The sequence below is a fragment of the Dicentrarchus labrax genome, unplaced genomic scaffold (genome assembly GCF_905237075.1).
Source record: "Dicentrarchus labrax unplaced genomic scaffold, dlabrax2021, whole genome shotgun sequence".
In the NCBI taxonomy this organism is placed as follows: domain Eukaryota; kingdom Metazoa; phylum Chordata; class Actinopteri; family Moronidae; genus Dicentrarchus; species Dicentrarchus labrax.
This window is the reverse complement of record NW_026136703.1, coordinates 8,661,004-8,687,254: the sequence shown is the minus strand read 5'-3', so window position 1 is coordinate 8,687,254 and position 26,251 is coordinate 8,661,004. Positions and strand designations below refer to the sequence as shown.

Sequence of the window (26,251 nt, the reverse complement as noted above, 5' to 3'; positions counted from 1 at the left end):
CACACAGCTCCCTTACAGTGAACGTGCTTTGGGGCGGAGCTTCCGTACAGGTAGGCGGAAAGTGACGTCTGTTAGTCCGCAGGTGAGCGGCAGTCAGGAAGACAACGACTCACTAAAAGCGGTGTCTCAACTCAGAAATGAATTTAATACAACTTGTACACTAATGTGATCTGAACGGGCATTAAACAAATCCACCATGGTAAATTTAGGTAAGTTGACTTTCATGTGTGTTTGAGGCGTGTGTGTGTGTTTGAGGTGTGTGTGTATACAGGTATGTTGCGTGCTGAAGTTTTTAGGCGTGGTCTGCAGTTGTAGACGAGCTCACAGGAGAAGAGACGTAGCTAACCTACATTTTTCTGATGTTTGGCTGACAGAACTCAATGTAATGTTGTTGCTTAAATTATATAAATTAAATTGAGTTGTTAAGCCTTGGGTTTAGTAGCCTAGTGAGTGTGGAGTTTTCACCTACATTTAAGTTAAGTTAAACTCTCTGGGTAACTATTGCATATTGCTAGAATTCATTATTACGAGCTGTTGATAGATCAGATGTAGACCAATAGTGCATATTATTATTGAACCTTAAGAAAGTAAATATGTCAGACATTAGAATGAAGCAGAAAGAAAGAGGCCTGCTGTCCTAGTCAAAAAAATAATATATCATATTAGAATTTAAGATATATTAAGTTTGATGAGATGAATATGTAAATACTGTGAATATCATAGGGTTTTTGTTAGGATCTGTACATTACAGTAACAATATGTGGTTATGTGTACTTGAATGGCAGCAAACATTAGACTAACAATATTATGACTAAAAACATGGTGAGTTTTTCCACAGCACCAAGGCTTGAATGAAGCTGGCCGGTCGCAGGTATCTGTTTCTACCTGCCCCTCAGGCCAGGTAGAAACGGGTGGTGAAGGTTTGAACACCCCACCCAAAGCTTTGTCCTGTTTTGTTCAGGAGGGGTTTACACAGTTTTTATGGGGGGGTTGCTTCACCTTTACCCAAAGGGTAAAAAAATAGTGCAACCCAACCCACCTCCGACCTCTTCTCCGAATTGTCACCATAGCTGCAGCATTTTGCAGCTTGCAGTGGATGAGATCTTCAGCTACCTCTGCAGGGGTCTGGGATAATTGTGGTAACTGCCTTGTTCTCAAGCGTCGTCACAGTGCACTAACTAGGCTACCGGCCCACTTCCTTTTGGCTTTGCTGAAACCAAAAGACTGTAGTGAAGTCAGCTCTCACACAAGTTCTCTGTGTACAGCACTTACAGCTCGTTCTACAGTCAGATCACATTTAATAAACCTATGTGCGTGTTGAGTATTGGTAAGAATCTGCCAGTACGATACATATCACGATACAGGGGTTAAGATTAAATATAAATATAAATAGTTTAAAGAACACACCCCGATATGCATACAATTTGAGTTAAAAAAAAGTTAACTTTTTTATGCAACCATAGCAGTGGGATCTGCATGTAGGCCTATATCTAAGATCCATCCAATGTCATCGCACTAGCACAGTCTGAGCGTTTGAGTGGAAGAGGTAAATGGCTGTGGGTTTAAACACGACAACACAACATGAACCGCTGCAATACTGTGTCACAAAACAGAATATTGCGATACTCCAGTGTACTGATATGTTGTTGTGCGTACTAAGGATGGGACGATATACTATATTATCATGTATTGCGATAAAAAAACACTCAGATAATGATAGTGTTCAATTCGATTATCCAGATAATCACGAATATCCTAACGAGTGATTTTCCTGATGTATTTTTTAATTGCCACAAGGGGAAGTCCTCATCATTCTAGGCATACCAAAATCATCACCATGTCTGAATGCTCGCCTTGCCCCATTGTAAACACCACATGTTAGACCGGATGTGTGGAAATAGTATTGATTACAAACTAAAGAACATACTTTTGCCAGGATAATAGGACATGAAATTTGGATGTATGGTTCCTGTCAACAGCACATACTGATGTGCACACACAGCTGGTATTTACATACTCTGACCCGGGATTAGAGTCACATGCTTCAGTCTGACAATAGGGACTGCAGTGTGATTAGTTAGTTGTTTACCTTTTCCTTTGGCAGAGGTCACAATGCTGAAAGCTTAGTTAAATTATGAGGTCAAACTAACATCTTTCTTCTGCCACCTCCTAGGAGTATGCTGTGCCAACCTCAAGGACAACAAAGCCCTTATGAAGATGGGGCTGGGGCTGGTGCTGGTGGGCCATGTCAACTTTCTTCTTGGAGCACTGGTGCATGGCGCCGTGCTCAGACATATTGCCGTGCACACTCAGGCCCGCACCATGGTGTACGCCATCTCTAATGTCATTGCTATTGTGGCAGGCTTGGTGGTAAGTGGTAGGACTTGTGCATGAAGAACGTAAAAGCAATTTGTTAATGAAATGGGTTCACAATGCCGTATAGACTTGTAAATTCTGTTAATGCATGCAAATACTTAATTCTTAAATAGCACATTTTTTAAGTAATATTGTATCATCTATTTGTGAATGAAAGTCTTTTTTCTAAACTTGCTTTTTGCCCCTTAGGGAATTGTTAGTGGAATAACGGCCATTGTCCTGTCCAAAAACAAGAAAAACAGGATCCTGGTAAATACTGCTCCCCTCTCCTTGGCACAGCTTCTCCTTCCTCCATTCAACACACATCTGTCATTTGCTGGTTCCTGTTAGAACTTGCCGTCTGTTTTTTCAGTGACTGCATGTGTAGGGAGATAAATAAGATAATGACTATTTAAATAGTCAACATACACTACATGCAAATATGGAATTCATTGAAATATTGGCTGTGTTTTCTGTACGGACTGGACTCACCTGGGTTATCCATGTTCCTAAACTACCTCCCTCTTACAAATCTATTTATTTATTTATTTACTTCTAAATCTTTTATGAGGAAAATCTGTCACATGATTGATCACTAGATTATTAAGGTTGTGTTTTCACTAACAAACATACTCATGTCATGTTGTCCTTGCAGCAGTGGGTATTATTGGTCTTCAGCTTCCTGGCAGGTCTCTTGGCAGTTGCCTCCTCCGTGGGCTTGTCAGTTTCTATGGTGAAAGCCATTATTCACAAAGGAAAGAGCCTGCTAACGCACTGCACATTTTCTGATGATGATGTTGGCTCCTCTTCCAGCATCACATACGAATGCCCCTTTGACCCTACCCGTATTTATGTAAGTTGAATATAAATATGTATCCCAGCGCACTTTGGACTTGCTTTGCCTCTTATTAATCAGAGTTGTCTGTCTGCTGTCATGTCAACCAGGGGACCACAATAATCCTGTGGGTGCCTCTAATCTTGATGTCCGTGATGGAAATGGTTTTCTCCTTCCGCTGCTTTGCTGTCTGTACTTCATTCCTCTACCTGTGTCCGTGCAGGAGGAGGCCGACCCAGGCCAAGAGGGTAAGACCACTGCAGTATTTGTCGCATTGTGTTACGTCATCTTACTGTATCACATCAGTAATTCATTAGTTGCACTCTTTGAATATAAAAAATGTTTTTAGCATAACTGTTAGTGGGGTTAGTGAGAAACATTGAGCTGAAACTGAATTCCTAAAACCTCACTAAACAGATCTGATATACAGCAAAAAGCACTAACACTGTTTTATAACCTTGATTTGCTAAAGGACAAATGTATATTTTTACAAGAGAAATCAGCACTTTCCTGCCTGACAGTGACATACTGTACTGTACTGTTTGAGGTTACACAGAAATGTCTTTAAACCAAATTATACAACTATTAAGTAATGCTTACGTTCATTTATTTATAATTGATCATTCCTAGCAGGTATCATTTCAATACCAGGCTTAGTAGTAGCATAGCAACTACATAAAATTAAATCAAGCCATGTTTTAACAGTAAACTGACCAGGTTTTGTTCTATCCACAAATAGCAATATGACTTTGAACTTAATGCAGACAAATAGAAGCAGTGGTCTAGACCTGCTGACGAGGCAAACCTGAACAGAGCTTGTGGTAACCGTGTCCCTCATCTCATGCTGTCTTGGTGCATGATCATATGGAAATCAAAGAATTAAACATCAATAGTGGCTTCGTTTATTTACCATCACCTGCCCCTCAGAAATGCATATAAGATTTCAAATGTGCTCATGTATTAATTGTTATGTGCCACACACATTGCAATAAGCTTAAAATACTAATTTAAAGTAAACATATTAAGTGCTGCTCAGCACTGATACAAAAGCTCAGTCTATATTTTCTAAGCCACTTTCATTCTTGTCAGATGTCTGTACAATGCCCATAAAATATGGCTGTCACAAATGACAGGTTTTGACATGCCTAAGCATAAAGATATCCTCCCCACACTACTATTGGATATCTGCAAGAAAACACCTTGTGCCTGGTGGCTGTCTTTAAGTCTTACTAAATTGTTTTCTGTAGATTTTCTCATCTGGTAATTGCTGTCTTGTTACCTTAGCAGTCAGGTTGTTAATGTAAGTTAGCTTCTCTTTAATGAAATTCCAATAATGTAATGTTTCAGGTGCGTATCCAGAGAACTGTAGAAACTTCATCATTGCCTCCAGCACGAGATCCAGAGAGCGATGATACAGCTGAGCCAGCAGAACAGGATGAACTGCTGGACTCCGTCACTGCAGTGGAGCAGAGTGAATGGCTCTGAACCCACTAAACCTAACGATAGGTTGCAAACTGCTTCATCTGTGAAGTTGCTGTGTTGAGTGTATCTTATCTGTTACACGTTAAATGTCTGAAGACATTTGTCGGACTTCAATCAGCAAAGACACTGGTATTTTATTTTCTTCTTTATCTAAAGGAATTTTTTTTAAATACTGTCAGTTTGGTTTGAAATGTAAGAATTTGTATTGTGGTGTTGTCTTGAAAATACACAGCTGTTAACTGTATCTTGACATTAAAATTATTTTCTTTTTAAAATATTGTCAATCATTTCATCATACCAGCCATAACCTTTTTATAATCTCAAGAAAACCCTCAAAACTTTACAGAATAAAGCTATGTAACTTTTTAGGGCAGTTTTTATTTGTGTTGAAAGAGTGGTCAACACACCAGGGTCTGTTGAAATTTAAATGACATTTGCAAGCTCTCTTGTGGAACACTTTTGCTCATGTTTCAGAATACAAATATATACAACAAATGAATTCTGGCATTTGTCTTACCTCCCAGTTTACAGTGAGTACATTTCAACATGAATGTCCAAATGTACTCGGTGTAGCCTGATTCTGGCAATCATTTGACAGGACTCAAATTTTCAACGCTGTGAGGCAGGAGTCAAGGAAATTTGTCAAAAGGGCCACATACTAAATTACTTCCTAAAATATAAGACTAATTTACTTTACACATGTAAAAAAAAGAAGGTATTAAGGTAGATGCACAACCCTCTTAACCACTCTCGGTGACCTTAAGCAGGCAAGACCAGTGACACAAACGTATTACAGAAAAGGATCTATTGTATAAACATGCTTCAACTACATATTCAAAGACACTGGACAAAAGTGGGACTGAAAGACATAACAGAGTAGCCAAAATATCTATGATTTAAATAAATTAAATCCATCAGATATATAAAAGCGTACATATACTAAGCCATTTTACAGAGTTGCTTCACAAGGAAAAGCAAATGTTATAGCGTAAAAAGATTAAGGATTTTTAAAAAAAAATGAGAAAGCATACAAAATAATACTCAAAAACACTTGACTGACTTCAGTCCATAAACAGCAAGGTTGAAAAGGTGTCCTAGAAAATCACGTTTTAATCTCCATCACATCTCCGCGTGAGGTCTCATTACAAAGGTATAGTCCTTCATGGATTTCCACAGCAGCAGCCTGGAAAGATGATTTATCCCAAAAAATCTTGCTTTATCATCCATCCTGAACAGTTGCATTGGCATCACTGGACCTCACGGTGTCTTGGACTCCTCTTTAGGCCTAAAGGACCCAGAGTAAGGAAAAGATTAACGTTCCCAATAAGCCACTTCCTGGACAACTTGGGAATTTAGTGTGTGCAGTGTTTTCTCACTTTGAGGTGTCCATTTTCTCTTCCTCTGGTACCTTCTCTTCTTCTTTTACTTCTATTAAATTAAAAGGAAAAAAACCCATTCATAGACATCATAATAACACAATCTCTGTATAATATAGAATGATCTGACTTCAAATGTTAACTCAAAGATTTATTTATGTAACAAAATGACAGGGAGTAGGGAGAGATGAAATTGAAAAATTAAATATGAATAGATACCTTTTGTTTCCTCCTCACCTTTCTTCTCCTTTTCTTCTCCCTCTTTCTCGCCTTCAGTTTTGGCTCTCTTGACTTTCTTGAAGCTAGCTGCGTTTCTGCGGCCTCCTTCGCCTTCATCCTCTGAGTCAGAGAACTCCTCCTCACACGCTATCCTCTTGTCGTGAGCACGGACTGAACATTAACAGAGGACAGAGCTAAATTACAACATGGAATACCACTGTTTTCGTCAGTCAATTGCAAGATGCGAGAGATCTGGTGTCAAAGGGGCAAGAAAATTATGACTGAGAGGTTCTTACTGGAGATGCGTTTGTTGGGGTCATCTTCCTCCTCATCTCCACTGTCCTCCTGCACAGCATCCTCAGGGATGGCCTGCATCTGAACCCCCGGGGCGTGGGGCAGCATACGCAAGTTCTCAAACAAACGCTGCCTAGAGGACAGTACGCAGGTTGAACATATTGACCACTACTAAAATGAAACCATGAAACCACAAACAACCTGAGACACAATCCTGTACCTGTGATATGGCAAATTTCTCAATCTTTTCAATCACGATACAAGAAACGTAACTGTAGATCTAACTGCTGCTGAAACTACTGAATTAGGACTGCGCAATACACACTGCTATTGGAATTTCAGAAACACACATTAAAAAAAAAAAAATTAATTAAAGGAAATATTCTGCACTTACTTGATCTTCTCCAAGTAGTCGTTGGTGTTCTGATTGGTCATGTTGGAGGGGCTGATGTGGAGCTTGAAGTCTGGTCCGAAGTACTCAAAGTAGTCATTGTATGGGAGCTCTGTGGAGAAGAGTGACATTTTACACAACTGACATTCTTTAACAAATTACACTCCGGGGATCAATCAAGTATTTCTGATTCTGATTTATCAATAGTTAATGAATATGAAGTCATTTCATTGTTTGTATGAGGCTGCTAAAACTGTTTTATGCTTATCGTCTTCCCTTTCACCTCCTGAGAAGCTAATGTTACAACAGATTCAAAATGTTATGCCTGCTACAAGAACCAGGGTTCGTACAGCTTCATAAGAGTAAAATTGAAGCGCTTGACTACAACCTTTCGAACTCTCAAAGCTTTTACTGTCACAGCTAAGTTTTTATTATAGATGCAATTGCAAAAAACAAAGTTTACAGAATTATATACCCACAGCAATCTGTGTATCAGGTCTTCAACAGAACTGGGTCAATTCAAATATAAATTTTTTTTTTTTTTAAATAAGATTTTTGATTTACATGAGTTATTGTGATTTAACACCATATTAGCTTGAACATGAAGCATCTTTTTAAGGAGTACATTCAAATTCAAGCATATTCCCAACCTTGAAAACCTAAGCATTTTCCAAACTTTTAAGACTTTGTACAAACCCTGAAGAAGGCAAAGCAGTTTACTAAAATGTGCACCAGTGCAATATGGACATAAAGACTCACCGTTGGGGATGGAGGTATCAAGTGCTACTGCAGTCTCATACGTCCAGCACCGTGCCACATTACGGATGGTGTAGCCTCCTCCGCCCAGCATTAGCAGCGGCAGGTTGAAACTCTTCATGTACTCCACACACTTGGCATGGCCTGAGCACACAGCATGGGGAAAAAAGTTTTAATTGGGAGAAAATTACTTGTTTTCTCAGTTAAACTTTATTTAAGATGGTTGCAGAATTCTTTGATTGCGGAAAGATGTTTCGTCAACTTACCTTTGATGGTGAGGTTGAAGCAACCCAGCCTGTCCCCTGACAGAGAATCAGCTCCACACTGCAGAACCACTGCACTGGGTTGGTACATCTCCATCACCTTGGCCATGATCTATACAAACAACATCCACTCTTTCAAATGCCTCTGTCCATCAAGGGAGATCTCAATTACTATACATTTAACACAGTTAACTAGTCTTTTTTTACTCACAGGTTTGAATATGGCTTCATATGACTCGTCATCAATCCCATCCCTCAGTGGGTAGTTCACAGCGTAGTATTTACCCTTCCCAGCACCAATGTCCTGCAGAGAAGAAAGAAATGTCAACTCGGTGTGTAACAATGACAAGGTGACTTTTATCCGTCAGATGATTTCAAGGCTTACCCTCAGGTCTCCTGTGCCAGGGAAATACTCTCCATACTTGTGGAAGGAAACTGTCATAACACGGTCTGTGGTGTAGAAAGCCTCCTCCACACCGTCCCCGTGATGGATGTCGATATCTATGTACAGAACTCTCTGGTGGTATCTGGAAAGAGGGGAAAGGTCCATTAAGTCCTAAAATCTAGCCTGTGACAAAAACACTTATGTGTTTTCATAAAGATCGGTAATACATTTAGAATATTTTAAAATACCACGCCGCCACTCACCATCAGTTTTCAAGAAAGACCAACCAAGCAGAGTATTATCCACTCATGAAAAACAAACATGTACTCGAGTAGCTGTGACCGGCCTTTTGTACTCACTTCAGTAACTCCAGAATAGCCAGTACGATGTCATTCACGTAGCAAAACCCTGAGGCCTCAGACTTCTTGGCGTGATGCAGACCACCAGCCCAGTTGATAGCAATGTCTGTCTGCTGTTTGTTCAACTTCACCGCACCGGCTGGAGCACAGTGAGGAGGCGAGAATTAACAGCAGACTTATGCTGAAGAGATTACAAGGGCAGTGATGGCATGATTATTGCCTAACACAGCATGCCCGTTTGAGCAGTATTTAAGAGGAACAACTTACCAACGGAGCCCCCTCCTGACAGCTGGCAGAACTCAAATAAACCATCAAACACTGGACAGTCCTCTCCCACATTAACTGCAGAGCAAGGGCAGAGAAACAATCAGAATATTGCTAATATTCATATTTAGACCATCAGATTGATTGATGAACACAAATACATGACTTTATCTACACATAGACTAACTCTGACCAAACTTACATCTCTGCATTTGTTTGCTGTACTCAGACATGTTGTCCGGTCGAATTGAACGCAGGAATTTGATGTAATCATCACTGTGATACTTGGTCATCTCCTCTCCGCTGGCTTTGTGTGGACGCTGAAATACAGAGGACAAATGAGTTCCCGAGACATACAAGAAAAAGTCCACTGGTCTGACTGAAATGAACTGTTACTGTAATTTAACATACATATATCTCCATCTTTCTGTAAAGGCCATAGTTGAGCAACAGGTTGTGAGTCATGCGGATTCGGTGGGGTTTCATGGGGTGTCCTTGACCGTAGTAATAATTTCCAACATCACCTGAAATGTACACAAATAAAAAACACACAATGTTGGATTATTTATTTATTTATTTATTTTGCATGCACACATCGAACAAATGTACACATGAAGTGAACAGTAAACGCAATAATACGCATTAGAGGTTAAATGCACTGAAAAGGTGCTTGAATGTGAAGGAACTGAACAATGTGTGTCTGTAACGATCCTACAACCGGACATCTCGCTCCAAATTACCGAAGTCAAATCGCTCCTATGAAACTATATAAACTACCCGGCTGCACGTACAGGGTGGCGCTTTGTTACTCGTGGCGATTAACGTCGACAGAAACATTATTTTCCGCCTTACCACCGAGCTTTTGAAGGCAGCGTGATGAGCCATTTTAACGTTAGCTTAGTGTTGACGTTAATTGCGGTGACAATGAAGTGCTCATAGCCCCTTTGTTAGCTCCCTAGCTAACTAATCTAGTTAAAGTACTAACAGCTGCTAGATAAACGCTTAAAATACTATTATAAATGCAACCGGTGCTTTCGGGGAAACTAAGCAAACACCATTATGGCATTAATACTCTGTGTGGACTCAACGACACTGTGTTAGACTGAGATGAAGAGAGCCGCCTGCTACTCAAGCTAGCTAGGTTAGCTAACGTGCCAGGTTAGCGAGAGGTGAAATAAACTGCAACCTTTGTTGGCGCAAAGTGGCGGATTTCATTCATCGGCGCATCCGCTTGTCTTAAAGTACAAGCACATAAGTACTCACCATCATAGTAGTAGCAAACTTTTTTCTTTGTTCCTTGGGAAGTGAGCGCCATTTTAGTGCTCTTTGACTGGCTTTCACGCACACCGCAGGAGACAGCAGCGACAAGAGGCGGATAGTTCGTATCGCGTTCAATCAATGAGCTGTAATGTCCACTGTTTTCAACAGGGGGCGACAGAGTCAGAGTCGGTCCCATTGGTCTGTTCTCTCTGTGGACTGTGACGGTCTGTTGGAGCTGTTTTTACACTCTGACAACCCTTTACTTCTTATGATCTTCAGAGTAATACCACAAAGTAAAAAGTAAAGGTCTTGTATTAAAAATGTAACTTTAATAAGTACAGCAGAACTATAAAAATGCAGTTAAAAGAGTAAGAGGCCTCATTATGATGCCCAGTGGTTGTATTATTACTGTATTACATTTTTATATATTATATTTTGGGATTATAATAATTAATGCATTCGTGCATAAGCAACATTTTATAATGCAGCTGGCTACCTTATATATTTATTGGTTGTTTAATCTATGGTGATGAGTTCATAGTTTTTAAAGATAAAATCTCAGCGTAAGTAGTCTAGCTCCAGCCATCAAATAAATATAGTGTGCTAAGAAATTTGCCTCTAAAATGGGGTCCAATATAAGGTATAATGAAAAAATAAAATAGAAGTACTCAAAATTATAAAATTATACTAAAGTACAGTACTGGAGTAACTGTACCTAGTTCATTGAAAGACTGTGTGCATGATCATAAATACGTATTGTGAGTGGCTGTCATATTTAGTGGTATAGCTGCAGAATATGTCCAAACAAACCTTTCAGTATTGTTATTAAACATATCACCAAGTATACTCCTGCTGATGATGGTTCATTTCAGGGTTCAAGGGTTCTTCTTTATTCAATGTAACAGTGAACAACATCCATGTAAAGCTTTTTTTACTGTAAGTTAAACAGTTTGAAAACATTTATTAAACTGCAGAGGTAAAACAGCTGAAGCAGTGTGACAGTATTTACATCTTAACAATGAGCACCTGGAAAGCAGCTAGTTATCAGCTGCATCAGACACTTCCCAGTTTATTCAAGCAGCGTGGTGATCACTCTCCTCTCTGCTGTTGGCTCAGCAGTGATTCCAGCTGTTGAGAAAAGTTCCACATGTGACTGTATCATATCTAAGAGGTCATTTCAGAATAAGATTTATGCAGAAACAAAGTACTTTTATTCGGAAAATCTCAGTTTGTACCCTATTGAAATATAGGCATACTCTTCAACGAAAAAATAAAAAATAAAATCCAGCATCCACCCTCATGGCCTATGCCTTTAGTTTGAGTATATTTATTGCATGTCTGTTTGTCTTTTTGCTCCATCAGGGCTATTCCTGGTACTGTCTCTCTGTAGCAGTGAAGAAATCCTCCAGAACGCTCCTCAGGTACTCGAAGGTGGGCCTGTCCTCTGGGTTTTCTGTCCAGCACATACACATGACGTTATGAAGCCCGTCTGGACAGTTGTCTGGCTTTGGCATTCTGTAGCCCCGCTCCAGGTTCTGGATTACCTCTGGGTTGGACATACCTGAACAAATAAAATGCAGGAGAGTAGGCAATGATGTTTTCAGCAATTGCAATCCATGCTAGACTTGTAATATTATAAAATGAGTACAGTGAATTTGTTTATTTACCGGGGTACGGTATGCGTCCATATGTCACTATTTCTGTCAGGAGGATCCCAAATGACCACACATCCGATTTTATGGAAAAGGTGCCATAGTTAATAGCCTCTGGGGCAGTCCATTTGATAGGGAACTTTGCACCTATGAAAAAAGGAGGAAGCTTTATTCCTCAAATAAAGCATGAACACTTGGTGGAGCTACTGCACAGATTTTTAGCCCGCTTCAATTTTTGTGATTCCATTTAAAGTCTTTCCATGCCAAATGCCCCCAACAAACAAAAACCTTAGAATAAAAAACAGAATATTCTATAAGACGCATTATTTATCCTGAAAAAAGGTTCCACATATAAGTGTAATATAAGTGATCTCTACAAGGTCTTGATACCTTCTCTTGCTGTGTATTCGTTGTCCTCAATCAGCCTTGCCAATCCAAAGTCGGCAATCTTACAGATGAGTTCTTGAGACACCAGAATGTTGGCTGCTCTCAGGTCTCGATGAATGTAATTTTTCTCCTCAATAAAGGCCATGCCATCAGCAACCTGCAGGGGACAGCACACCATCAGGCAAGCCCTACGTCTGTCTGTTCAAGCATGAAAGTATGAGCGTGAGGGACCTGTGTACTTTATTGTAAGTACTGTGTAATATATGTGTGTGTTGGACAGACAGAAAAATTCCCAAACCAGGGAGTTTACCGCTTCCCCAGGTCAGTTCTTTGTACCCTTTACTTCTGTACTCCACCCAGGTGCACAGCTGTGCCTGCTCTACTTCCTGATACTTAAAGCTGTTGCCCGGCTTTTACCTTACCACAGACTGGCTGATTATTCCAGTGGCTGTGTTTATGATTCAATCATTTGCTCATAGGCAGACCTTACAGGCAAACTGATACTATACCTAATGCATGACGCAATTGATGAGTGAGGTGTAAAATCAAGAAAAGTTGATGATTTCCACAGAATTCAACACCCACGTTTCATAAGAATCCGTGTCACATGTATGTGTGTGTGTCCAAATATCTTACTCTCTACGTTTAGCTGGGTCAGTGGTGCATATTTCAGACATAAGAATCTATCACATAGGTCCAACTGGCCCTGGAGGTGTTCTCAGAAACCTGAGATGTACGTATGTCTGTGTATTTTATAAACTTTAGGGAACTCAATGCCTCTTTACTCTCCATTCCATTCATTTGAGTGTGGTATGAATAAATCAAAAACTTTAAACCATTTATTTGCATTCATTAAATTAGGAATCAGCTTTACTTTCATATAGCTAACATTCATTTGAGTCAAATCTGAAGCTCTTCTGATAGCATAAGACATAAGGGTCTGGACGGTGTTACCAGGTCATTAATCAAGTTTTATGGTCCATCACATGATGGTTAAAGTTACTTACTTAGCGTTTTAACCAAAAACGTTATCAGTGCGTGGCGACTGGCTTGAAAGCGTCTTTCTGTAAAATATGTTCACCAGAAAGCTTTGTATAACTCTACCTCTCTGCGCCAAGTTCTCAGGCGTCGGAGAATCTGCCTACTCCGGATGAACAATCTTTTCTCTTGTTAGATTTTGAAACTTCAGTCTGTCTTCCTGTGGTTGTGTTTTCCATTCCCACACCCACAATGCATTTCAGTCAAAGTTCCTTTACTGACATGTAACATTTCAAGAAGTAGTTGTGGGTTTGACATTTTGGGAACTACTCTTATCACTTCTATCATACCACTTTGTTGTCCAGAGTTGGATAAGAAGATTGATGTCATGTCAGTACGCTAAAAATGAAGGCGTGTATCTATGTTCCCAGGGTCTTTAAGTTCCCTAACCCCCTAACCCCTAACCCTTTAACTGGGAAACATAGGACCCTTTGTCTTGTTTCCCTTATGTGCCATGTCAATATGTGGAACATAGGACCCTGGGAACATCAGAATGACCCTAACTGAAGCTATAGCCATTAGCTTAGCATAAAGACAGAAGAAAAGGGGAAACAGTTAATCTTGCTCTGGTTAATATCTTGTACGTTTGTTTGAAATGTTAGAAATTGAGTATCCCAGAGCCTTCAAAAAGGGGGCACAATAGCTTTTATTCATGACATCTGGTCTAATTTGCAGAACCCATCACTTTCTGGGATCTACATAGCCTCATTCAAATTGCTGCACCGCCTTCATTTCTCCAAAGTTAACCTTTCTAAGATGTAGAAAGATTAACTTTAGAGACAGTGACAGTGACCTAATTTGTCCACTTACTGAAGTTCAGTCTTCAAAACACTGTCAGATATTTTCAAAATGCTGATTCAGCCAGATCCTATGATAGCTAATTTTGGTATAGCATGAGAGAAGTATAACGGCCTGCCTGAAACTAAACTCAAAATAACAACATTTGTCACTTTGTTAGCACAGAGATTGATCCTTCTCCACTGGAAGACTCCTCATCCGCCGAGCTAGACTCACTGGCTGAGGGAGGTGATGCAGCAAACTTGAGAAATTGAGGCTCACAATATGTGGCTCCATTTATAGACCATTTATAGAATACATCAGAGCTAAGCTTTAACTTCCCGCCCCCCAGAATGTAACTCCAAATGTAGTAATTTATTATTATCTTGTGTCTATCTCTGCCTCTGTAGCCCATCACAATGAGATAAGCCTTGGGCTTTAACTGTGTGCAACTGCCTGCTTTAAAAGAGGATGTCACTGCTTGTAACCAAGAAATTGTTTGGCAAATAACCCTAGAAAAACCACAATTTCTTGTTTTGCAGATTTAACATTGCAAATATAACATGGGTCAGCTTTATGGGTCCTGGTAGGTGGATTTTGTTACCTTCGGATAGTGCCAGATAAGCTGTTTTCCCCTGTTTCCAGTCTTTGTGCTAAGCTAAGCTAACTGCCTTGTGACTGTAGCTCTTTTAACGGACATATATGAGAGTAGTATGTCGTAGTATCAAAAGAGCGTCAAACTATAGCTTTGACTTGCAGTGTATATTACACCCCACGTTCAAACATCTGGCTGACCAAATTAGTCATTTGCCAGGCTTTAAACTTGTGTACACACAACATGAACTTTCATATGGATGGCAGCACACAAAGGTTATCACTTTGGCAGAGCTGTGACAGTGCCTCTTACTGTAGGTTGATAAAAGACAGCAAGACAGATTCAGAGAAATTAAGCGGAAAATCTGGATCATAACACTGAGTTTCAGGTTTTGTCACCATGCTCTATTTTTTATAGTTTAGCTGAGTCTGCACCTCGGTAAGTAGATAAAAGAGGTGGAATGGCATTCACGCATGCACACACACCCATTCACCTCTGTTATTATTACAAGATTAGTGTTGAATGTAAGCCTCATTACAACGGTGGGTAATTTCCTGTCATGCTGAAAGAATAGGAAGTGAAAGAATAAAGAAAAGACAATAGGACAAATGGAGTGAAAGGAGAACAGAGCACAGACACATTGATAGTAAAAAGAGATGTCTTGCCTGAGACGCCATGTCTATCAGAGTGTTCATGGGCACACTGCTTCCCTCTGGTGTTTTAAGGTAATCCACTAGGCTACCTGTAAAAATGACATTAAAATTACATCTCTTTAGAAAAGCACCTATTATATTTACTGACTAACTTGCGGCTGCTAATTAGGCTGAATAATAATATTTCACAAATCATGTCAACCTCAACAGGTGGATTCCAGCAACCTATTTCTGCAAATGAATGGATAAACTAGGTTACAACCACCAGTACAGTCAAATTGTATTTTAAGGTGCTATGTACATAAGATTAAGCAACAATTAAATGTAATATTAATTGGAAAACAAAAGCAATAACATGCTTTGTCCAGAAGACTGACATTTTCCTTAGTTCAAAACGTCATGATTCCCCACAGACATAAATAAACTGAGTTGGACCAGAATAGTTGTTCAAATCAGGGATCATAACACTGTGAGGAAGTACACAGAGCATCAGTCAAGTTGATGCACAGTTTTTGACAGCTGACTTTGTGTTGAGTTTGATTAGCACAGAACAATACCTCTGCACGCCAGCCAACCAAGTAAAACCAAAGGAAATACTTTAAGAGGAATGACTGTGCCAGGAAAGAGGAGGCCTTTGCTCCTCTGCTTAAGTCCGGAAGACTGCTTTTGAAGTCTGAGAGCCAGAGGAACGCTCTTTGTCAAGGTCACAAAGGGAAGCTGGGCTGACACGCCTGTTATTTTCCATCTTTGTTGTCTTCTTCGATAATAAAAAAGGCACAAATTGAAAAGACGGGAACTCCAAGCCATCCTTTCTCTTGACAACAGAGGCGACAATTGTGTCCTGTGCACACGTGGATCCCAGACAAAGAGGCAGCCTCATGTAGAGCCACTGCTGGTGGTTTACAGGCCACACATACAAGACTATACAAAGGCTCGCCATTCAATTCAGCTGTAAGGCTGTTTGTGACAACATCTTCCTATGCATTTTGTTATTGTTCCTCCAAGTGAAAAAAGAATTACAAAGGCTTTTGAGGCTACAGTGAAACAGATACTGGATCACTTTCATATGACTTCTGCATTTGGGTGTAAGAAACTATTACACGACATTCAATCGAGTTCATAATATGGAAAGCCATTTGCTACCATGTTATCACTTGTGTTTGTCACAGTCATTTCACATGTATTTTGTTATGTAAGAAGGGAAAAGAAGAACATCCAGTGGCAAGATGCAGAACAAACTGCCATTGTCGTAGTCTGTTTACTACCACAACCTTATAGTGTTCCAGTATTACTGTGCATGTGTCTGTAGATGTGTCTGTACATGTGCCTGTGAGCGTCTATGGATGCACGAGCATAACACAGACTCTGGAAAGCAGCCAGGCCTCATCAGAGGTGAACAATAACTTGGTGAATCACCCTCTCCTGTTTTAACGTCCCTTCGTCTCAGACCAGCCAGGAGACCCTCTGTGAGTAAACACCAGTAACCTGTCTGGAGGAGCCCGCAAAAGATGTGAAAGTTCACGTTTGCTTTGAAACATTTTCGCACAGAGCGGCGAATACAGGAGGGTCATGAGGAAAGGCTGAAAATAGCCTATCAGAAGGCAGGCCACTTCAGTAGAGCAGCATGCTTTTGGAGGCAAGGCTCATGACTTTGCTCCCTTATTTAGGTTTGCTCACGTAGCTACATTTATTTACAGTCGCAGGTGATGATTGTTCTGTGCATCTCATATCATATCGTTGATCAAACACAAATGAGAAGGCAGCTGTGGCTGTGTGATCAAAAAACTAATTCAACAGAGTCACTGGAGTGGAACACACGTCTGAAAATACTATGACTCATGAAAGTGGTGAAACACAAGGGGCAGCCCAGTCTTTTGTTCAAGAGTGAGCTCTGGTAGCCAGAGTCTTGATAACAGATCAACAAGTTTGATCCTGAGTGTCTATGACACAGCTCTGACTATAAAACACTTTCTTTGTCTTTGCTCCAGGCACAGAGCTTACCCTGATGACACCATCTTTGGTGTTCAGGGTAACGGAGCAGGAGATTATCGTTTCAGACAAGCTAAGACATATTTTAGGTGACTAAACTAAATGGAAAGGAGTTGGTATGATTACAGAAGGATTTCTCTCTAATTTATCTTCAAATGAGCATTCATTTCATGGAAACACCCTGGGACATGGTTTTTGTTTCTTTCTGATGTATTATCTGTCTTTATCTGTATCTATCTGAAATTCCCTATTGATGGTTAGCCTTATTAGTAAAATGCCCCAGGCTGTGACACATAGAGTATTTCTACCCACCATTTTCCATGTACTCTGTGACAATATAGATTGGCTCCTGGGTAACGACAGCAAAGAGGCGGACGAGGCGGGCATGCTGCAAGTTCTTCATCATGTTGGCCTCTGCCAGGAAGGCTTCCACCGACATTGTGCCCATCTTCAGGTTCTTAATTGCCACCCTTCTTTCATTATTGTAGACACCTGAAAACATACATTTAGACATTACTGGGTTTCTGAAAGGCATTGGCAAGAGTCTCTGCATACTAACATGCTCAGGATTTCATGTTAACATGCTGATGTTAAGCAGGTATAACGTTTATAATGTTACCATGTAGTTTAGCATATTAGTATGCTAACATTCACTACATAGCACTAGACACATAGTAGCCTACAACTAAGGTTGATGGGAATGTCATTAATTTTGCAGGTTAATCATAAAGTATTGGACTAATAGACCTTTTTCACATCAGCCATTTGACATGAAACGTAGGGTAAACACAGCTGTTACCAATGATACTAATTAAAGCTCTGTTCCATTTAGTGTAGTGAAGCCTTTCCAACATGCACAATAGCAGCACCCTGACTCTGTTTGACCTGAATGTAACTGAACTGTAACTGGTATCATTGCTACCACCTGTATTTACCCTAAATGGCTGCTGTGAAAAAGGTCTATTGGAATTCTGACTTGATGAAAAGTTGAGGGAGCACTTCAATTATTAATATTCATCTTGAGGAGAAAGAAGCTGAGAGTTATTGAGTCATTTCACTCAAAATCACAAATGTCAAACTCATGATGACACTAGAAGGAAAGTTGGGGGAGGGTTAAAGTTAAAGTCAGTAGGTTTCATGTCTCGAATTTCATGATTATCAATCCAATACTGTAGTTAAAAGATTTAAATTTGGACCAAAGACAAACATTGCCCTCCATAGAGCCATTCTTCATGACTGTGCACATGAATTACTACACTGTGTTTAATGTATGTAAATGTAAACCAGGAGAACTTTCATCTCAGCTTGTAGGGGTCATAAATACAGTGGTTTTGTCATAAGCTCTGTGCTGTGTGGTAAACTAACAACAGTTCCACACAGGCTCTCATTCCAGCTCTCATACACTAACACTCCTGTATATCATGTCAACCAAATCCACAGCCAACCGGCTTTATCTTCAGTCATATAACTCGCTGAGCATCTCACACCATGCATGAAGCATAGCGATGTTGGGATCACTATTCAAAGCATTCTTTCATCTCTTTATCTATAAACGATGGTTATCGCATATTTCTTTGTTAACTAACAAAAATAAACATTTCATAGCAAATGTCAGTCACTCCCATTATTCAAATATGTCACTGAACCAATGTTTGGATGAGGATAAAAAAACAAATACAGTGCCCAGACTACATGCAAGAGGATACTGTAAATAGAAAGTGGCTGTGAAATGAGGACAAGTTCTATGGCTGCCAATGTTTAGCTCCAATACAGGGGTTTGTTTGGGAAGTTGAATTGTGCTGGCAAATGTGGATGGAAAATAGAAGTGAAAATACATGTCCAATTGAATAATAAGGGGTTATGGTACAGATTACTTCGAGTGATGCCCTTGTGATCAAAACATTTTGCCTTCTTGATTAACTCAAAACTCCATAATGACACCGGACAAGCATTGTAAACGATTTCGCCAATTCGACAACTCACTTTAAAGGTAGGATCATACAGTTTGAGTGATGTTGCATAACAGGGATAATACCTCACATCATTCTCCAGTTAACCAGCTCATACAAGCCTACAATTAAGGCTGTGTTGAGGAAACTGTTCTGCATACACTGCAGAAAAATCCTGGCTAAAGGCTTTCTAGAGACACACAGTCAATCCCGCAACTTGATTGAGCAACTGGGCTCAGCACATGTGATGTATCACTGCAGAATGGTTCAACTGTTTATGAAGCAAATGTGAAAAAACTCTTAAAGGACCAGTGTGTAGCATTTGGTGGTATCTAGCATTGAATGTTACACACTGGACATTTAAATGATTGGATTTAATTTAATAAATAAAGATATCAGTAATACTCCTGTCCTCCTCACTCACTCACCCATCCAGACTTCTCCAAACTGTCCCGCTCCAAGCCTGCGCTCCAGCTTCAGGGACTCACGGGGAATCTCCCACTCATCCTGCCACCAGGGCTTCTGTGGTGCCCTCGACTGACACGGCTTCATCAGCTTCGTGCATAACCCATCTGATTCGCCTGGATGGCAGAGAAAAAGAGGTTTAAAATGATTCAGGCAAAGATCCCCACATTAATCAGTGGTCTTGATTAGTCTCCCCAAGAGGCTGTACACACGTGAGTGATGCTGGACAAGCTCCTTCAGGGAGTTAAAGGATATCTTGGCTGTGATGTAGAAGCCGCCATTGTCCATGTTGCGGATTCTGTAGTGCTTGACTCCTTCGCCAGTGTTGTGGTCCAAGTCCCTGACTGATAAGGAGAATGATCCTGGAACAAAAAGGAAGCATAATTGAACGTGAAAAGAGGCAGAATTGATCTCAAATATGTGAAAATCACAAATCAAATCAAATGTGTAACATTTTAACATTATTGAATCAATACTAGGTTCATTTCAGTAGTATAGTAGCCAACTGTATCAGCCTTGATGCCACTGACCAGATTTTGGTATGCTTTACTGCTTTACAGTACAAAGAGTGTTGATTTATGGCACACATCTAGTGGGGTTTATGTTGCAATTCTAACACAAATAGTACAAGTCTCAACATTTTCAGCAGTAAAGCAAAACTGAAAATAAATAGACGAAGCAAGTTCGGAAACAGGATGGGGGTTTGTGGGAAATGGATCCTATTTTAGAAACTCTGCCAGTAATAACAGGACTGAGTGAGAGAGGATCACAGTCATTTTATACGCTTTCCCATGTGCATTATTGTTTAAAAATGTTACCTTTGGCACCTTTAAGTGTAACAGACCATACTCATATATACTGCTGAGAAACAACCTTGTGAACTAGATGATTATGTGTAGACTGTATATGAATCAAACTATGATAATCACTGCACCTGGGGTTGTCTCACTCTCTCGAATCAGGAAGGAGCCCACCGTATTCCCAGGAGCGAGGAGGAGCCTCATGGCTTCGTTTCTAGAAATGTTCTTAAAGAACCACCTGCAGCACAAACACACAACATGCTCACGCTTTGAGCTAACCACTTCCCTTTCCTCAGGGGCACAGCATGCATAATATGAAAATGGTGTTGAGGTTGTGTTGAGAGCAGTATCAGTATGTTTCCTGTATGACGTACGGTTCAGTCTCCATTGTGGTCATAGCAACAAAGTTGTATGGGATGAAGCCTTGCTGGCCCGTGGTGAGAGACTCTGCCAAATACCACTCTGGATCCTCCCTGGATGTCAAAAGAGACAGCAATAATACAATTGAGTGAGTTTACATGATCTGTGATGCCTCAAAGCAAGTCCAGACTTTCTGGGATGAAGGGGTACACCTTCAGAAAGCAGTTTCAATTAGCACCCACAGGCAAAAGGGGTCTTTGCAATGTAAATGATCACTGCATGAAATGAACCGCATTCAATTTAGTAGGCGGGGAAATCTCATGTCTTACATGTCAGCAGAAGAGACTGAAGAGAAAAGGGAGACGTGCTCACTACAAGCTATATACAACCACTGAGGTGTATAAGAGAAATGGTTCTCACTAAAATCTAAATACTTTCAAACCTATGTTGGCCAGGACCATAGTCAGGATGTTAGAAACAGTCCAGGTCTAAAGATTGTTGTCTAGCGACAAACCAAACCTTTTTCTGACTAATTAAGAAAAAAATGGTTTATTCTTTTAACAGTTCAATTACATTTTGTGTGCTACATCTCCCTATATGATGCCCAGTATGTAGAACACAACATTTCTTTGATATTAATTTAATATACTTAAGGTTTTTTGCCCAAATTGCCCAAATTTAATCTACAAAATATTATAATCCACCCAAAAAAGAACAAAACAAAAACATGTTATATGTGTAGAATGTAAACTCCTCTTCAGGTCATTATAACCTCCAAAATTTGTTTTTAGATATTTTACTGAGGACACGACCATTTGGTCCTCAATAGTAACTACAGCCATGATTGAATGAAACTGGAGTTTCTCCATCCGAGTTTGCTAGACCACCAAATAAAACCAAATAAACCAGTCCTCTTTACCTTTTCACATTTTATAAAGTCATCTTTTTCTTTCTCAAAAAAGTTTAATTTAAAACCCATTAAAATTTTCCTAATAGCTAGTTATTCACGTACTTTATAGATAAACAAATGCAGTGCAGGTCTGTAAGCACAACATGTACCGTTATTTCCCGTATTTATATGTGTTCAAGGTTTCTACTGTCGAACCCACCATATAATCGTGCAGCGTTTGAGATTTTTGCCTTTATTCAATAGTTGACAGTAAGAGAGACAGGAAACACGGGGCAAGAGCAAGGGGGATTGACGTGCAACGTGGAGTCCCCAGTCCCTAATCCGAAAGTTGAAAACTGTACATGATATGTACCGTAGGTCACCTTGAAGAGCCAGGTTTCCTGAGCTGTAATAATAGTTAACATAGCTAATAAAGATGCACAGGGGTTATCGTGCTGCATACATAGTGGTCCAACACACTTAAATGAGGTGTCAGATGTCATCGGGGGGGAGCAGATAGCACAAAAATTGCTATGGCTAATATTATTATAAATCTTTTGTTTTCCAGACTTTACTGTTTGTTAATCAGCAGCTTACTTGTTGATGATCTTGAGTTTGTCTCCCTTCTCAAAGCCCAGGTCACCATCATGATTGGGTTCATAACTGTATATGGCCACCACAAGGTTGTCTGCAAGAGGAATATTGTAAGTTGTAGTTAAATCAAACACAGATGAAATGCACTGGGGACAGTTTTTACTCATAAATATGGCTGTTTAAATAAGATAAAGGCTTATGTTATATGCTGGTGTTTTAATTCTTCACGAGAGTGGGCATCCTCGCCTAGTCCCCCGAGCAGCGTGAAATTTCTCATAGTTGCCCATTAGTGATGACATGACTGAGGATGAGTTGTACAGAATCTTAGTCCAGTTGATTAGCCCATACCACATTTCTCTTGTGTGACAAATAAACATTTCCAGTTGGCTTTCATTTTGGGGGGTTTATTTGCTTTTGTATTCTGTGATTACTGGAGTAACCATATTTTTTTTCAAAGAGAAATCAACACAAGGATCTCCAGCTGAAAGGGATCTGCTTTTTTTACTTCAAAACAGAAATATTATATAACAAATACAGGAAGACGGTATGGAACACGGGGGATGTCAAGCTCCAGTGGTGGCAAACGTGTAACAAAAATGATACGATTAGGTAAACAATTAAAATTTTGTCAAAAAATGAAAAAAGCCAATTGGGACATATAATCAGATAAGCAAGCATTTCAGACACATTATCTTTTAGGCAATCAAGGAAATAGGTAAATGGTAAATATTGTGTGGTCAAAATATTAATTACATACACTAGAGTGATTTAAGGAGTGAGTAATTAGGAAAACAAGTAGTTACAAGATGTGAAAGATACTATAAAATAAACTTTTATTTAATTTGGGGTAAAGGAAAAAAATACAAAGCATTTTCCAAATGTATTTTTAATACTATTTCCTTATGTATTCAATCATACTTTCAAAAACACTGTGCCTGAAACTTATTTATCACACACTTAATATTTACTTAATATCATTATGTTTGTACTTTGTACTTTATTAGCCTAATATTGTCTTTTGTATAATTTTACTACAGCTACTTCGGTATGCTCTGTACTGTATATCTATATATCAGAGTTCTGCCTTTCTTACCCTATTAATAGGTTGTCAAATGTTGACTTGACTCACCATAAAACATATAAAGGACACACACAAACAAATAGAGTAATATATATATATAGGATATATATATCTTGTCACCTGGTAACGGAGATGTAGGAGGTGAATGCTGTGATGGGTATGGAATCAGCTGGTCCGTGTACTGGTGACAGAAAGAGAAGATTAGACTTGCATTTTAAATTCAGCTTTCCGAAGAACAATAAAATATTAATGGGGTTAAACAAGGCACTTTCACATGTCACATTCACAGTAAACACTATCTACATTTCTGGTTTAGTACACAGATCTTGTTGGTTGGTTTTGTTTTTTCTCCCAGACAAAATATCTTGAAGTATTGTGACACACAGGTGTTTTTCTCCTTTATTTCTAATCTAATGGGACATCTAACTCAGAGGAAACAAACAACATTGAGAAAATAATTACGCTCCCATTTAATCACACACACAAAAGACAACTTCCCTCGACGTTACGTAAGTTATAAAACTTTTTCTGGACTCAAACAAACAATAGCGGATTGTACTGTATAATTTAATTGTAATGTTTATATCATCTACACATAATGTTCTCACCTTCTCACTTGTACTGCACTGCTGTCAAATTATGTGTCCTCCAAGTGGTCACTCACATTCAACCACACAGACAACCAAAACTCATTCACAAAAAAGCTCTTACACACAGACACTCAACCATACACTACAATGTACAAAGTATATATGTGCGTACAAATGAAAAAAAACATAAATACATGGCGGCACATAAAAGATGTACGTAGACACTTACTGGATTGCATGACTGGGGGGGTATGGGACAGTTGCAGTGTTCACAGATCTCATCCAAGTTCTCGATCCAGTCGCTGTCTGAATAGTCCGAACTGCAGTTACATCCCATCTTTCCTAGAGATTTGAATACTCATTTGTTAATGGCATAAATTCTCCGATGAAAGTGTTTTCTTTTTGGCCGACATCTTAGACAGCTATGGTGTCCCCAGATAAATGTGTCTCATACCAATCGAAGACAATATTCAAGTCTCATGCGCTGCATTTCGATTTATGGACACTTGAAAAAAAGCTATTTTCAAAAAGATCTCTTTAATGGCTGCATTTTAGGATTGGACACAACAAAACAATGTTTACTTTTCAGAAAACTGCTTTAATCGGATGTGACTATGGGCATCATTTCAAAATGGAGGCTCATGATGAATCAGGGTGGAAACTAAGAACCTAACACCTCTAAATGCTTCCATTTTAGACACTCTTTCGACACCATATAAACACGCACACAATAGTCAAATAAAATCACACCCAGAACTGCAACAAACTAGATTGTTACCACTTATTGCAAAGCACACGCCTTTAAATGTTCTAATTCTCATTCAGACTTGAATAGCAGGCTCTACAAATACTAATCTCGTATAATCCAACGTCTGCACGTGTTTTGTATTGTGTTTTACACTGGTGCCCTGTGTGATTTGGCTTTCTCAAGCTCACTTGGCTTCCTTTGGACCACTCATGGAACAGGGTCAGTGGGCTAATCGCAGCAGCCGTCTGTCCCAAAGGCTCAGAGCCGTGAGAAAAATCTGGAGAGGCCTGACCCGGCAGTAACAACACACCACTGTACTCAGACCCCAAGGAGCAAATCACAGGGAGATCACCAGGGTATGAGGAGTTTTTTTTTTTTTTTGAATGATCAGCACTCCTACGCTTGCTGGCCAGAACTCAGGGAGTCATACAAACAAAGTCAGCATTTTCCATTGAGGGGTTACCCTGTACTTTTTTTATGATCTGCAGCTGAAGGCCTTTCTGATCAATACTGAGGAAATTATTGTTTGTAAAGCATTATCGGTATGTGGGTGGTAAGTGAGGTCTGTAAGAACTAAATCACTGGCACTGTTAGTGAAGCTGTGTGGACTAATAAACTATATCTTTTCAGGAGACATTGAGAACACCATAAACTGAGAAACATTTACACATAGATTTTCTTGCTGTTGCATCAGTCTCCCAGGAGCCATTAAACATTTCACATTCAAATTTTGTTTTTGTACTTCACATCCAGTCAATACCTTCATTATCTCTCGCATAGTCTTTGTAATACTTATTTGTATCTACAGTGACGATGACACAACCGGTGTTTTGTTACTACCTTTAGGTTAAATTATACGACACAAATGGAAGCAAAAAAGGGATTTTAGCTAACTTGCCATTACTTCTGGGTGTGGACATTATTCTTCTCTATACATCAATTTTTAAAGTTCAATATGGTATTTAAAAAAAGGCAAAAGATCAAACCCTCTACCAACTCTAAATAATCCCTCTGATTTACATACACAATTATTATATAACACAAATGATAATTACAGGGAGATGTTTGGGTGCCTAAGTCATAGTCGTTTCTTTCTCTATATATTCAACTATGTAACTCTGATAGAATCACAAGTTTGAAACTTACCTCTTGAAATATGAAATGTCTTTTCAAGCGTCCAATAATATCAGATTTCAAATGCCGCCATAGAGATATTGTTTGTTAAATAGTTATTTTTCTAAAAGAAGAATTCAGCAGTCTTTGAGTTTTTCGCCACAGGAGCCTGGGTGTGAAGATGTCATCATCCGTTTCTCTTATAACTCAATGCAAGGAGTGCTGATGTGTGTCTGTACACACGCACACACTAACACACAGTTTAGAAGCGTGGAGGAGAGCGAGCCAGAGAGTTTCCTGTCGTTGAAAGGTTGAGGGTTGCTCTGCAGGTG

At 39.5% G+C, this 26,251-nt stretch overlaps 3 protein-coding genes across 4 annotated transcripts; 1 reads left to right on the top strand and 2 right to left on the bottom strand.

Moving 5' to 3' along the window:
- The first annotated feature begins 48 nt into the window (after nt 1-48).
- tmem54a (transmembrane protein 54a) lies at nt 49-4,947 on the top strand. Its single transcript, XM_051392812.1, has 6 exons — nt 49-209; nt 2,174-2,370; nt 2,566-2,625; nt 3,011-3,208; nt 3,301-3,438; nt 4,538-4,947. Exons 1-6 carry the CDS (start codon nt 197-199, stop codon nt 4,673-4,675), a joined length of 744 nt encoding a protein of 247 aa, XP_051248772.1. The 5' UTR covers nt 49-196; the 3' UTR covers nt 4,676-4,947.
- Nucleotides 4,948-5,030: 83 nt separating this feature from the next.
- Nucleotides 5,031-10,389, bottom strand: LOC127359084 (probable histone deacetylase 1-B). 2 transcript variants are annotated; one of them, XM_051392800.1, is made up of 14 exons: nt 10,243-10,389; nt 9,391-9,503; nt 9,182-9,299; nt 8,983-9,057; nt 8,716-8,854; nt 8,357-8,498; nt 8,183-8,275; nt 7,975-8,083; nt 7,712-7,852; nt 6,956-7,064; nt 6,564-6,694; nt 6,286-6,438; nt 6,049-6,100; nt 5,031-5,957 (listed from the first exon to the last, which is right to left on the bottom strand). In XM_051392800.1, exons 1-14 carry the CDS (start codon nt 10,292-10,294, stop codon nt 5,930-5,932), a joined length of 1,455 nt encoding a protein of 484 aa, XP_051248760.1. In that variant the 5' UTR covers nt 10,295-10,389; the 3' UTR covers nt 5,031-5,929. The 2 variants fall into 2 exon arrangements, with proteins under 2 accessions (XP_051248760.1, XP_051248752.1); XM_051392792.1 differs by having other exon boundaries at nt 6,268-6,438; nt 10,243-10,388.
- A 716-nt stretch (nt 10,390-11,105) lies between these two features.
- Nucleotides 11,106-26,226, bottom strand: lck (LCK proto-oncogene, Src family tyrosine kinase). The gene is made up of 13 exons (XM_051396443.1): nt 25,953-26,226; nt 24,288-24,400; nt 23,589-23,649; nt 22,391-22,481; nt 20,919-21,017; nt 20,679-20,782; nt 19,957-20,106; nt 19,708-19,860; nt 17,643-17,822; nt 15,354-15,430; nt 12,282-12,435; nt 11,907-12,038; nt 11,106-11,800 (listed from the first exon to the last, which is right to left on the bottom strand). The coding sequence occupies exons 2-13, from the start codon at nt 24,393-24,395 to the stop codon at nt 11,604-11,606; spliced, it is 1,506 nt and encodes a 501-aa protein (XP_051252403.1). The 5' UTR covers nt 24,396-24,400; nt 25,953-26,226; the 3' UTR covers nt 11,106-11,603.
- Nucleotides 26,227-26,251: the final 25 nt, after the last annotated feature.

Bases quoted from the DNA above. Each gene is read 5' to 3' on its own strand.
- lck (XM_051396443.1), bottom strand. From the start codon at position 24,395: ATGGGATGTAACTGCAGTTCGGACTATTCAGACAGCGACTGGATCGAG. The intron at 23,650-24,287 runs GTAAGTGTCTAC...TTCTGTCACCAG, and splicing joins CCCCCCAGTCATGCAATCCA to TACACGGACCAGCTGATTCC. The intron at 20,107-20,678 runs GTGCAGTGATTA...TTTTTGTTCCAG, and splicing joins AGAGAGTGAGACAACCCCAG to GATCATTCTCCTTATCAGTC.
- tmem54a (XM_051392812.1), top strand. The intron at 2,371-2,565 runs GTAAGTGGTAGG...TTTGCCCCTTAG, and splicing joins CTATTGTGGCAGGCTTGGTG to GGAATTGTTAGTGGAATAAC. The intron at 3,209-3,300 runs GTAAGTTGAATA...CATGTCAACCAG, and splicing joins TTGACCCTACCCGTATTTAT to GGGACCACAATAATCCTGTG.
- LOC127359084 (XM_051392792.1), bottom strand. From the start codon at position 10,294: ATGGCGCTCACTTCCCAAGGAACAAAGAAAAAAGTTTGCTACTACTAT. The intron at 8,276-8,356 runs GTAAGCCTTGAA...TCTTCTCTGCAG, and splicing joins CTGGCACAGGAGACCTGAGG to GACATTGGTGCTGGGAAGGG. The intron at 6,439-6,563 runs GTAAGAACCTCT...GTTAATGTTCAG, and splicing joins CCCCAACAAACGCATCTCCA to TCCGTGCTCACGACAAGAGG.